The sequence below is a fragment of the Calidris pugnax genome, unplaced genomic scaffold, assembly GCF_001431845.1.
Source record: "Calidris pugnax isolate Ruff unplaced genomic scaffold, ASM143184v1 scaffold44, whole genome shotgun sequence".
NCBI classification, from domain to species: domain Eukaryota; kingdom Metazoa; phylum Chordata; class Aves; order Charadriiformes; family Scolopacidae; genus Calidris; species Calidris pugnax.
Window position 1 is genome coordinate 7,548,725 of NW_015094506.1, and position 12,809 is coordinate 7,561,533.

General features: G+C 38.0%; 1 protein-coding gene across 2 annotated transcripts in view; it reads left to right on the forward strand.

The window, feature by feature from the left end:
- Positions 1-11,650, forward strand: part of NUP205 (nucleoporin 205kDa) — a 50,626-nt gene extending 38,976 nt beyond the window's left edge. For both annotated transcript variants that reach the window (XM_014963632.1, XM_014963634.1), the window contains 13 exons: positions 428-576; positions 1,292-1,483; positions 1,690-1,811; positions 2,906-3,044; positions 3,220-3,346; positions 4,293-4,369; positions 5,898-6,026; positions 6,539-6,665; positions 7,388-7,554; positions 7,957-8,080; positions 8,812-8,940; positions 9,985-10,058; positions 11,286-11,650. In XM_014963632.1, the coding sequence (XP_014819118.1) occupies positions 428-576; positions 1,292-1,483; positions 1,690-1,811; positions 2,906-3,044; positions 3,220-3,346; positions 4,293-4,369; positions 5,898-6,026; positions 6,539-6,665; positions 7,388-7,554; positions 7,957-8,080; positions 8,812-8,940; positions 9,985-10,058; positions 11,286-11,438 (1,709 nt within the window). In that variant the 3' untranslated portion in view covers positions 11,439-11,650. The remainder of the gene's footprint in view (positions 1-427; positions 577-1,291; positions 1,484-1,689; positions 1,812-2,905; positions 3,045-3,219; positions 3,347-4,292; positions 4,370-5,897; positions 6,027-6,538; positions 6,666-7,387; positions 7,555-7,956; positions 8,081-8,811; positions 8,941-9,984; positions 10,059-11,285) is intronic.
- Positions 11,651-12,809: the final 1,159 nt, after the last annotated feature.

Below are 12,809 nucleotides of genomic sequence, written 5' to 3' on the forward strand. Positions count from 1 at the left end.
ATTTTGAGCTACAGTGGCAAAAATACCTTTGAATTTGTTATGACCCCTTTGTAGTTTGTTGCTGGCTTTGGATTCAGCATTTTCCCCACTTAAATCACCTTGTTTATATCCCTTCAAAACTGAGTGTTTTGGTCCCTGTGAAAGTTCTTAGGCCTAATCTGCTTAAAATTATTCTAAGATTCAATACAAGTAATGTAGAATATATATTTGCAAGGGTGGTGTATGTATACAGGCACACACATTTTTGTGCTGGCTGGCCTGTGTGTGATAAAATGTGTCAAAAATCCCATTCACTGTTTGGGGCATTTTTTTTTTGCAAGATAGAGAATGCCATGAGGGATGTAGCCTCAGCTGTACTGTAGCTAAGTTAATGCTAAGCTGCCTATCTTTGCATTTTTCATTTTTTTGTTTAACTTGCTTTTTACAGCTAAAAAAACAATGTGGGAACGTCTGACAGCTCCTGAAGATGTGTTTAGTAAATTGCAACGGGAAAACATGGCAATTATTGAGAGTTACGGGGCAGCTCTCATGGAGGTGGTCTGTCGTGATGCTTGTGATGGTCATGAGATAGGCCGGGTAAATAAATCTATTCCTTTGCAATCGCTGTTCAGTTTGTTTTAAAGAATATTTTACTGTGGTGCAGAAAAGGAAAATTTCATGAGGTAGAACTAGAACATTTTTTGTAGATACTTAATCTCTTTCATGTTTCTGTCCTCCCACTCATCCTTCAAGCTGTTGAAAGTAGGGGCATACATGCATATTAATTTTTTTCTCAAAAAAGCTACGTGTCCTATTCTTTAAAAATAACGCTAGCAAACACTGCTGCAAAAGATTGTAGGTATAAACTGCTGTAGCATTTGTTTGTTATTATTTTTAAGTCATGGACAGTTTACATTCCCACTTTGGGAAGGTTTGGTGACTTCATAAAGAAGTATTTTCTGATATTAGTGTCAATGGCCAGGAATCTAGTCAGAATGCAAAATACGCTTAAATAGCAATATTGCTTGTAGCAATACTTCATTAAAATATTTTGGCGTAGTTATTGTTCAGCAATATTTTGTTAAAGAATAATAGAGTTAAGGTAATTGACTCATACTATACTAAAATATCAAGAAATCCTAAAATACTTTCCATGTAGAGGATTTCGATCATAGTGCAGAAGTGCATTCTGCTTTTAAGAAGCTGCTTAGTATTTCATATTTCTAGGTATTTGTTAGGAATCTTACTGATCTCATAGATTTAATTCTGTTTTGATTTTTCTTTGTTTTTGTTTTTAATTCCCCTGTCACAGATGCTGGCACTGGCTTTGCTCGATCGTATTGTTTCAGTAGACAAGCAGCAGCAGTGGCTGCTGTATCTCTCCAATAGTGGCTACCTGAAGGTGCTTGTGGATAGCCTCGCAGATGATGATCTGACTCTTCAGAGCCTGCTCACACCTCAACCCCCTTTACTTAAAGCCCTGTACACCTACGAGTCCAAAATGGTAACAGTACTTCAGAAATGATTTTGTGATATGGTGCTGAGGTTTTTTCTAATAAAATTTGTTCGTCTATACTTCACATTGATTGTATTCAAGATATATTCTACTAAAATAATAGTATTTGAAATTATGTTAAAATAAAGAGAGAAAATAGTCATAGTAAGTGTCATTGTCATCTCTGATCCTTATCCTTCTCTGCTCTTCTCCAGGCATTCCTCACCAGAGTTGCTAAAAGTCAGCAAGGGGCATTGGAGCTGTTGCGGTCGGGAGTGATTGTGAGGCTGGCACAGTGTCAAGTCTATGATATGCGACCTGAAACAGACCATCAGGGGTAAGTGTTGGTTCCCTGGCTGACTTTTGAAACGGTAGTACAGTCATGGAAGCATATGATGTCTTTTTATAGCCACAAGTCTTCTGAGGAAGTGGGTATGTTTTGTGTGTGTGTGTTTCTTTAACCTGTCTCTAACCAGTTTAAAACTACCTTTTACTAAGAAGAAAATTCCAAATAAGTGGGTGTGAAGCTGTACTTCCATGTCCAGTTACTTAAACTATATAAAATCTTATTTGTTTGATACCTTAGATAGGAATTGTCTAATTATTAGTATAATACAATCTAGATTGTAATGTTAGAAAAGCAGCCTATGCTGTAAACTTATTTTGGGGGCTTTGCAGTTGTTAAACAAGTGCAGAATTCATCCTCCCCCATAAAGCACTAATGTGTTATAAAGTAAATGTTATTTCCAAAATATTTTATGTGTTTAAAAAAAACCAACATTTTTTAAAAAAAATCAGTTATACATTGCTTGACAGGTTTCTTGATGTGTTGCCATGCTCTTAGTCATTACGAGATGACCAAGATCTTGGAGAAGGAAATTGCATTTTTAGGGGAAATCACCTTGTTTGATTTCAAATCTCAGTCCTTGCTTTAAATTTACAGTTCTTAGTGACACCCTGGGGGTTTAAACACTTCAGAAAAATCTAAGACAAGTACTCTGTTTAAAAGTGCCAATGAGATGTATAAGATTGTATGAAACCTGGAGGATATTTGTAGAAGACTGTGCTTATCAGTTGCTTTAGAATTGAGCACACCTCTTCCTAAAATATTTGAGAATATTTAGTTTATGTGTAAGTAATGAAAACAGATGTTATATTTCTACATCAAACTAATTTGATTTAATGTAGTGAAAAGAAGTAATTTTCTCTGCTGAGAGAAAATGGCAGCAGCTTTCTAGGTAAATTACAGCGGCTGCGTATTATAAATTTATTGCTTTTCTAATAGAAACTCACTTGTAGTACAGACCTATTATTGAACTATGAATACTTGCAGGTTTTTGAGGGTGATTGTAGGCTGAGGCTGTGCCTCACCAGTGGCTTCGCTTTTCTTGCACTATTCATTTTTTTTCTTTTTTCCTTAAACCTCTTAAGAATGTATGGAATGAGAGATCCCCCAGTCTTCATTCCTGCTCCAGTGGAACGTTATCGCCAGATTCTTCTTCCAGCTCTTCAGCTGTGCCAAGTGATCCTCACATCCAGCATGGCACAACACCTGCAGGCAGCAGGACAGGTAAGTTCCAACAGATAGAGTATCACTGTTACCACTATATGTCCTTTTGCTCTGAAAGTAAGCATTGGTACGGGAAATCACTTTTAAATTCTCAAAAAGTAGAAGTATTGCTTCCCCTGTGCTCACTGCTAAATTTTGAGTCATTCATATTTTCCCTCTTTTTCTTGTGGTATAGGTTCTGCAGTTTCTAATTTCCCATTCAGATACTATCCAGGCAATCCTGAGGTGTCAAGATGTTAGTGTTGGATCTCTCCAGGAGCTGGCCTCCCTGACAGGAATAATCAGCAAAGCAGCTTTGCCTGGTAGGAACTGCAGTTTTGAAGTCTCTTAGCCCCATCTGCATGCATCTCAGGCTTTGTTTTCTATAAAGAAATAATAGGATATATAGGGAGTATCTACTACAATACAGAATTTTCTTGACATGTAGAGCTCTGGAAAAAATAAACGATAAATAATTGTTCTTGAAGTAAGTCTGGTAGACTTGCTGTGGACACAGTGCCTTTATCAATATGCATTTGACTTCCCATTTTCTTTTCATTATACTACCTCACAGAAGTACTTTTTGTCCTTGAGATGACTTACAAATAGTAGTGTTCAAAGTGCATGTGGTAGCTTCAAAAAGAATTTTCATTCAGCAAATTCTATGACTGAGGAAACGAAGACAGAAAACTGCCTGTGTACCCATATCTTTGTTAATGTCTTCTCTGTTTTTATTTATTTAAAAAAGAAAGCTTTGAGGAAGAAGCACTGCGAATTAGCATGTTGACATTTCTCTGGGGTGACTTACCTTCACAGAGGACTAATAATTATTGTGAGATTTTTTTCTGGATGCTAGAAGACTTGCTTACCATTTCAAAATAATGTATCTATTTTGATTTAACGCCTTGCTTTGTTCAGAAGAGGTGTCTGCCTACCGTAGAAAGGGGTGCAGAGCTGTAGCTTGAGCCCAGACGTTTCTTTGCTTACAGTATACTGAACTTTGCACACCAGCTGCAATTTTCTCTCTAGCCTCCTTTCCTCCCCCTGCCTTTTAATTACTTAGCAGAACAGTAAGCTACATGCTTACCAGTAGCTGCATTAATATCTGAATGTTTTTCTCAAGCGATGTGCAAAATACAAGTTGGATGTTTGGCTGAAATTTTTCTGATCAATGCTTGTATTAAAATGTATATACTGCATAAATCTGTTTTCTTTTGGAAAAAAAACCAACCCTGAAACAGTTAACTTAATGGCTTTATCTTTTATCAGGAGTGCTAAGTGAGCTGGACTTGGATGTTAATGAAGGGACACAGATGGAGCTGCAAGGACATATAGGCCGGTTTCAGGTAATAAAAGTTGGATATTTCACACTTGTCTATTTAGAATTGTGTATGTACACGAGTTTCCTCACGTTTTTTTACTCTGACTAGTAGCAGTTATGAAAGGGTTGTTTTCCACCATTAAGCAGAATGTGTAGTGGTTTGGGGGTTTGGGGGACGGGGCGTGGTTTGTGTGTTAGTGCAGTGGTTTGTGTAGTGTGTGGTTTTGATGCTTAAGGGTTTTTTGGGCTGGTTTTTTTTTTTCTTCCCCCATTCAACCAAATAGAAAAGATAACATTGGGCAATGTCAGAGATGTATCAGGGACTTCCTTTCCCTCCCTGGCTTAGGATTTACGTTATGTGGAAGAGAAGAATTTGAGGTCAACACCAAAGCCTGTGAAGTAATGCAGAAACACTCTGTTACTACTTTTATCAAAAGCGTGTCTCCAGCTCAGTAATTTGGAGTGTCAACATGCTAGTGCTTTATTTCCTCCCCTTTTAAAAATAGCCCTGATTTAGAAACCAGAATGGAAGTCAAGGTACTTGGGTAATTCTTGCTCAAAAGCTATCATCGCAGACCTCTTTACAGCTCGGCATCCAGCAACGTTTTTGAAATTTTGTGGTTCATGTGGGGACTTTTGTAAAGAAATACTTCATTGAACACATTCATCTGTAGGAAGGGCTGCTCTGTCAAATACTTCTGACTGAAAGAGAAGGATGTGTTCTCTGGACACTTTGATAGTAATTATTAGGCTGACCAGCCTGAAGCAAAGTAGCAAGCTGTAAATGATGGCTGTAACGTCAGGGTACTTGGTAGTCTGCTGCATCATGTCAGCAAGAAATTCCCTTGGGAATTTTTGTTATAAGACGCTTTAATTAGTTAATTTGAAAAATGAGCTGTTCTGAGCAAAACTGTGCGAATCAGTCATCTATTATTATAACTTTTCTCTCTAGTTTGTCCTCTTATATTTATCAAGTAATAGAAGGACTTAAATCTTTTACTCTTCCCAAAAGTAATTACCAAAAAAATCCTTCATATCTTTTTTTCTGCCTTTCCACACAAAACTGACTTGGATTCTGAGGCACTTTGGTGCTCTTAACAGCCTCATGTAAACTAAAACCAAATGTATTGATTGTTACTTCTTTCTATGAAACTGTTGAATTGATTTTTTGTGTTCTACTTTTATGGAGTTTATCATCTTTATATCCGAATATTGTTAGTTTGTCTACATAGACAAAGTTGTTTTAAGTGGGACGAGGTAAATTGCAACAGTCATTGATGCTACTCAGTATCATAGACTGCAAGAGACATAAGACAATTTGAAATGGTTGCATCTCTCAAGGAACTGTTTTAGAGTACCATTACTTTTTTTAAAAATTAATTAAAGGTGAGTTAAAACATTGTGTTTTAAAAATTATATTTTGTATACAAAGTGCTACAAGTTTTACCTCCATTGCTCTCTTGCTGTCATGTTTTAAGGGATATGTATCACTTAAGAGAATCATGGACTTCATTTGTTGAGATACTAATGAAAATGTTAATTTCTTACGGCAGCGCCAGTGCTTAGGACTTCTGAACCGGTTTGGTGGTTCAGACAGACTGCGTCAGTTTAAACTGCAGGAGGATAACGCAGAGGGAGACAGAGTGAACAAGAGGGATGAAATTGAGTTGGCCATGCAACAGGTAAGGACACAAGAAGCTGCTAGAACATTCACTCTCCAATTGTGATTTTTTTACCTGCTGTGCAGATTTGTTTAGTTTTCATCTTTTCGTACAATGGTGGCCATGCTCTACACCACATTTTATTTCTATTTAAAGTAAACCTTGAAAGTTTGGTTACTTAAATTTGCGCTAGCAACCATTATTGTTTTGGGTACAAACTCTGTGAATTTTAAAGCTTCAAATTGATCAGAAATTTTCAAAATGAAGGGTGGGTATGAAGGGCTTAAATTAGAGCCAAAGGGGACTTAAAATTGACCAGAAATTTTAATGAGCAGGCTTGGGAAAGAGGCAAGGTTGCAAGTCCTAGACTTGAAATAGAAGAGAGGCTATAACTGATCAGAAAAGAGAATCATCACATTCTGGTGAGACGAGAGGAATCAAAACATGTTGCTTATTGACATTTATCTGTTCAAAATTCACGGCTCCAAAGCCTGTAGATGCTGTAACTGACATGCTGTCATTTTTTTTGGCAGATCTGTGCAAACGTGATGGAATACTGTGAGTCACTGATGTTGCAAAGCGCCCCCAGTTTTCAGCAAACGGTTTGTCTGTTTACTCCGAGCCTGTCAGAATCAACCAACCGAGATGGGCCTCGTCAGGGTGAGAATTTTGGCTTGCTGTTTTGTGAGACTGAATGGTGTGACATTTGGTCTAGCAGAAAATAATGAGCCAGAGCCTGTAGTTTCACACACACTTTAAGTCACTTTATGCCAGTACTGTAGCTGCCCGTTTTCTAATTCTGGACCACGTGCTTGTGCAGCCTAGCACTAAGCCAAATCAAGAAACTAATCCAAATTAAAACAAATGTGACCAAAAAAATCCTTTCCTGTGACAGCCTCAGAAACACATATATCAGTAAAAAAATGTGTATGTAAATATAGCACAAGACAGGGCAAGGATTTATTTTTTCAGCATCTATGCTGAATTAGATTCTGTGAAACTAGGACCCCATTTAGGACATGTAGGATGTGTTTTGATGCTGACTGAAACTCTTTATTAGGCCACATGGCAAGAGTTTACAGTGAGCTATTATGCTGCTGAGCAGTTGAAATACTATTTAAATAGTAAGTCTTCTGGTCTAGTTACATTTCACATGTTCCACTCAGTACTGTACTATGCTCACTGCCTTCTAGTACTGCAGCCACAGAACTTTTTGCCTAGATTTTCATTTGTATTGCTTCTGACACAGAAGTATAAAATGCAAACTTTCTAGTGCTTTCATGTCTTTCACTACTTTATTGAGAACATACCTTACTGATTTCTTGTTCGGTTTTTTTTTTTTATTTTAATAATTATTTTAACTAGTTCATCATCTTTTCCAGATACACAAACACCGGTGGTCCCATACTGGCACTTGCCTGGTTTGGGCATTATCGTTTACCTGCTGAAACAGAGCACTAGTGACTTCTTTAGTTACTATGACAGCCATCGTCAGAGTGTTAACAAACTGCAAAATGTGGAGCAACTCCCACCAGATGAAATAAAAGAGGTAATAGTTCTTCTGATTCTGTAGTCTCTGTGTTGTTTGCAACTTAGGCGTAGCTGTAACAGAGACTCCAAAATATCTTAGAGAAATAAATAGTTCCAGTTCTTGTGCGTGTTCCTTTCTGCTGTTGATGAAGGGGTCTGCAGAGTGAGTGACCTACAATTTCGGGGAAAATATTGGGCTTAACTTTGTAAAAGTTGGAATTCTCATTATACTTGCTTGGGGATGCATTTAATTTCTCCGTATTGTTTGGTCAGCAAGGTTATGCAAATTTTAAATAGCACAGTTTTGAAAAAAAGTAGTTGACAAGGAAGTTCGAGATATCGATAAGTGGTTTTGTTTGCTTATTTCTTTTGATGCTCTGGATTTGCTATAATCTTTTTGATTTTCCTCCTTTTATCACAGCTGTGTCAGTCGGTTATGCCAGCTGGGGTTGACAAAATCTCCACTTCCCAAAAATACGTTTTGGCAAGGCGACGCCTGGTGAAGCTAATAAACAACCGAGCCAAGCTGCTTTCCCTCTGTTCTTGTATCCTTCTAAAATTGAAGCGACCCTCAAGGTGGTGCTCCAGAAAAGCAGAGAAACAGGAACAGGTTCTTTTTACCTAGGTTTCTGACCAGTTTGAACAACACTTTTTGCAAAAAGGAAATTTGAAATAATGAAAATTAAATTAGTAAGAGAGCATTGTGTTGCTATTGTCAGAATGTAAAGATTTTCAAGTTAGAAATTCCCAACATGCAGACCCTGCTAGGACTTTCTGCAACATTATAATGGACGAGTTATTAAAGCCCAGCTCTTCAATGCAGTATCCAGACCCACTAAACATTAACATACATACAAATGTGGGGGAAGAAATATTTTGAAAAATAATTTTGAGTTGCCTGTCACAGCAACTGGAGTTTCCAGTCTTATAACCTTGCATAAACCTAATCTCATAAACACTAGTAATTCTACAGAAATAAGTAGTCACACACAAAATAATTGTAGTGGATCAGAATTTTCCTCTGAAACCTACTTTGGGAAAGATGTGCTCTTGCAGACTTATCTATTTTAACTTTAGATGTTACTGCCATCTCCAGCTTTATAACCTCAGCTAATATTAATTCACTGTCTCTGCAACTGAGCTATCATGGCAAATCACATAAGCACTCGTGCTCTGGTGCAGAGTGTTGGTTTAAAACCTTTCTAGGGTGAGTACCCATCACTGTGTCAATCCAAAGACAACAAAATTAGCCTCCTTCACTCAGCTGTATCTACAGATATTATAGAAACATGTCTCTTCATTCTTTGGCGTCATCTGGAACACTATCTACTGCGTTGCACACCCACTGACTCCCAAGACCCACTGCTGTCCTCCAGGTTGTCCTTTAAGAAAGGAAGGCTGCAAGGTAAAATTTCTCAAGCATCAAAGTGCCTTTGAATAACTTCTGATAGTTAACTTTAAAGCGGATTTGCTGCTATTAATATTTGGCAGTTATATTTAATAAAAGATATTTTGTTTGGGTTTGGCCACACCTTTGGATTTTCCTCTGGAGAACTGGCAATACAAATATTGCTCAGTTGTAGACTGTTGGGTTTTTTGTATTACATGTAACCTCCAAAGAAAAGTAAAATGAACTATTTTTTTTATTTCTGTTGTTCAAACCAAGTGAAGTTCAAATAACATAATCATATCAGTGATTCAGAACAACTTATATGAAAATATTTTCGTATATAATAATCACAGAATCAGAGAAGATCTGGAGTTGGAAGGGGGCCCATAAGGAACATTGAGTGCAGCTCCCTGCTCCTTACAGGACTGCTAATGCTAAACAAAACATCAGCATGCTCCCTGCTGTCCTCAGGCTCAGGGGCTCTGAGCTATAGCTGCCAGTTTGTACTGGGATGGGGGCCAGGGAATCCAGTTTGTTCTGGGCAGGGGTCAGTCTGTACTGGGCGAGGGCCAAGAGATGCAGTTTTTATTGGGAGGGAACTGGGGGGATCCAGTTTTTACTGGGAGGGGGTCCAGTGGGTACTGGGCCTAAGTAATCAAATGATCTAAGATGAAATTAGAAACTAAAATGAAAATTGGTGATTTTGAAAGTATTTTTAAAATTGTAGGCATCATTGATTCACCAGAAGATTTTAGGTTTGTTCAGTTTTGTTTAAAAAAAAAAAAACACAACACATTAGAAAGGGAAGAAGTCAGAAGGGGAGAAGTTATCTGGGGAGGAGCTTTTTGCTTGAAGTGCTGTGTTGTGTGATCAAATGGCTCACTCTTTAATGATTTAGAGAAAATACATTAAGTAAAAAAAAAAAAAGTGTCATTTCTAATACGCAAGTTTACTGACCAATTTGAAACACTACTTTTTAAACTTATTTTATAACTTGACATGGAGAAGATAGTGTTGAGCTGCCAACATAATTCTACCATCTCATTTTTCTATCACTAGATTCCTTTGGTTCTCAGCCTAACTTGGATTTCGGCAGCGGGCTGAATCGAGCGAGCCAGCACGATATAGAACAGGTGAGATGGGACGGTCTGCTGAAAAGTACAGAATGCGTTTGATTACTACTGAGAGCAGTCTGGCTGTAGTTTTTCCATGTCTAAAACTGTGGTAATACCATCAGGATATAACTTGAAATAGGATTAATAAAATGTTGCAAAATTTTTTTAAAAAAAGTATTATTAATAAGCAGGCAGTGGTTTTGCTGCTCCACATGTATTTTCAAGTCTTAATATGCAGGGTTAAATGAAAAATGAGATAGACTTAGAAAAAAATAGTAATTTTTCATTTGTAAACCAGTCAAACGGTATGTATTTTTTAATAATCGCTTTCTCAAAACATCAGTAATCCTTGAAAGACTCACAGCTATAGGATTCCCAATTTTCTGTGATTCTGTAGCTATTTACTGCAGGTCAGCTGCAACTCAGCTGTAGAGAAATGAGATTGACAAGGGTAACAGAAACTGAGGAGACTAAAAAATGTGAATTTCTGCTGAAATTATTTCTGCTTACGTAGCAATTTAATAGTTTGTGTAATTTTGATGCAGAGGTGGCAGAAAAAAAAAAAAATCACTTCTATTAATACATCCCACTGACATTTCATTTATGGGCAGAAAAAAACTGCTCAAAAACCTGTGCAGTCTTAAATACCTGTGTAAGATCTAGAATTATTAGAACAGATGCATGTGGGTTTTGTGACGACACATCTGTCTTTTATTTCATCTGTTCCAGAGTAAAATATACAATAACATCTTGCTAAAATTCTTAGAATGTAATTAATTTTTTTCAGTGATGGTTTGCATATGTATTAAGGAAGAAATGTTGTCTGTGCACATGAACTCTTAACTCCTGAACAGTCCTTAAAGGACTAGGAAAATTTTGATTGGAAAAAGTGTTTGTATGGCTATAACTGAAAAAGCTGAATTATAGAAGAGTGTTTAATTCCTAAAACACAAATTGAATTCCTAAAACTTGGAAAGTTTGTAAAGTGTTAATATTTGGATAATCTGTAAATGAGTTAACCAAAAACTTCCACAGAAAGGTTATCCATAATATAATTTAGAGAGAAAAACATACAGGGAGAATGCAAATAGTACTTATTAGGGGAGTCAGAAAAAGCACACTTTTGAAAGTGGTTTAGAGAACAAATCACGGTAAAGGGCTGCCAGGTAGTTGATGATGGGCAAGCAGCCATTCCAGAAAGAGAAGATTTTGTATTGATGACTGCAACAAATCTCTGTTTCTCAGCTTCAGATTGAAGCCACGAACAGCTTTGGTGAATCTCTGCAGAAGAAGCTTCTGGACATCGAAGGGTTATACTCCAAGGTTCGGTCACGATACACCTTTATTCAAGCTCTCGTTAGACGCATCCGCGGTCTCCTAAGGATATCAAGGACCTAAAAGACTCTGATGTATGTTGCTTGCCCCTTGAAGCAATGTTCTAGGGCGGGTCTTCTGGATCATCGGATTTTATACATCATACATTTTCTAAATAATGTCAAAAATATTTTGTTACTTCTTTTTTTTTTTTTTTATCCCTGTGGATCACTTTTGTGTATTCTTTCCTACTCCTCCCAACTTGACAGGAAAAATAAAGGATTGTTTTTAACTGAGTTATGATTATTGTAAAATTTCAAGCAAGAAAGAATTCCAATGGAGGACTTAAAGGAAACAAAAGAAGTTCTGCAGCTGTGATGGTATTACCCTTACGGATGCTTTCAGAGAAAACTAGAACATCTGGGTCTGTTTATGCTGTTCTTGCTTCACACACAGGTTTAATGAAACACGGGGGTGGAGTTTCAGCCTTTGCAGACTGTGATGGCTCTGGTGTGGATTCTGTACGAAAGGCGATCATTCTGCACCATGAACTGCTTCATTCTGCTCTCTTTTTTCAGCTGACAGAAGTACAAGCTGCTTCTTTTTGGCCAAGTCTAGATAAGGAGGAAAAAAAAAAGCCCAATATGGTGAAAGTCACGAAGGGTGACTGCCCTACGTTTGGTCTTAGGTCTTGGGGGAGTAAAGTTTTCTGTGCTGTTCTTGCTGGAACAGGAGTATAAAGACAGAATCAAATGCATGAGGAGGAAGCTAACGTGCCGGAGTGGTAGATGGGTTCTGTAGTTACAGGTTGTTCTCCTAAGAGATATTCCCACATCCTTGTCTCTGATGTTTGGGGTTTTTTAACATTACTGTAACCCTGACATGAGATCTGCTAGATTTCTCTTTATTGCAGTCTGATCTTAAAGCCCCATTCTCTGTGCATTCCCTCTCCCGTGAGCTTTCATTGCCTAGTATTTCACCGTTTTTAAGATTTTTTTATACTGCACAAACTAATGACATCATCTGTTATGCGGGATGACGCCAGCCCTGCGGTCACATGAGGGTTCCTGCTGTTCCCTGGGAGGAGCTACAGACATTGATGGTGACGCAACTGGACTTTCCTGGTTCCCAACAGGCTTTTTCTTCTGGGTTTGCACCATCTCGGTGAAAAGCAGGAAAGAGCGCACGGAGTTCCCCGCTAAATACCCGAAAATAACGTCGGCATTCTGCTGCTTTGGGAGAAATTAGCTGCGTTTTGGGAGAACCCCGCTGGGGCGGATAGGCCGGTTCCGTGTTCTCACCGGAGCTTCACCCGCTGACGCGCCACGGCCCCGCCTCCCTCCCCTCAGCCCCGCGCTGCCGCAGATTCGTCACGTTTCCCCTCTGGCTCGTTTTAAAAAATGTTTTAATTGTTTAACTTATTTCCTCTTCTTTTCTCCCGTGTACACACACAAC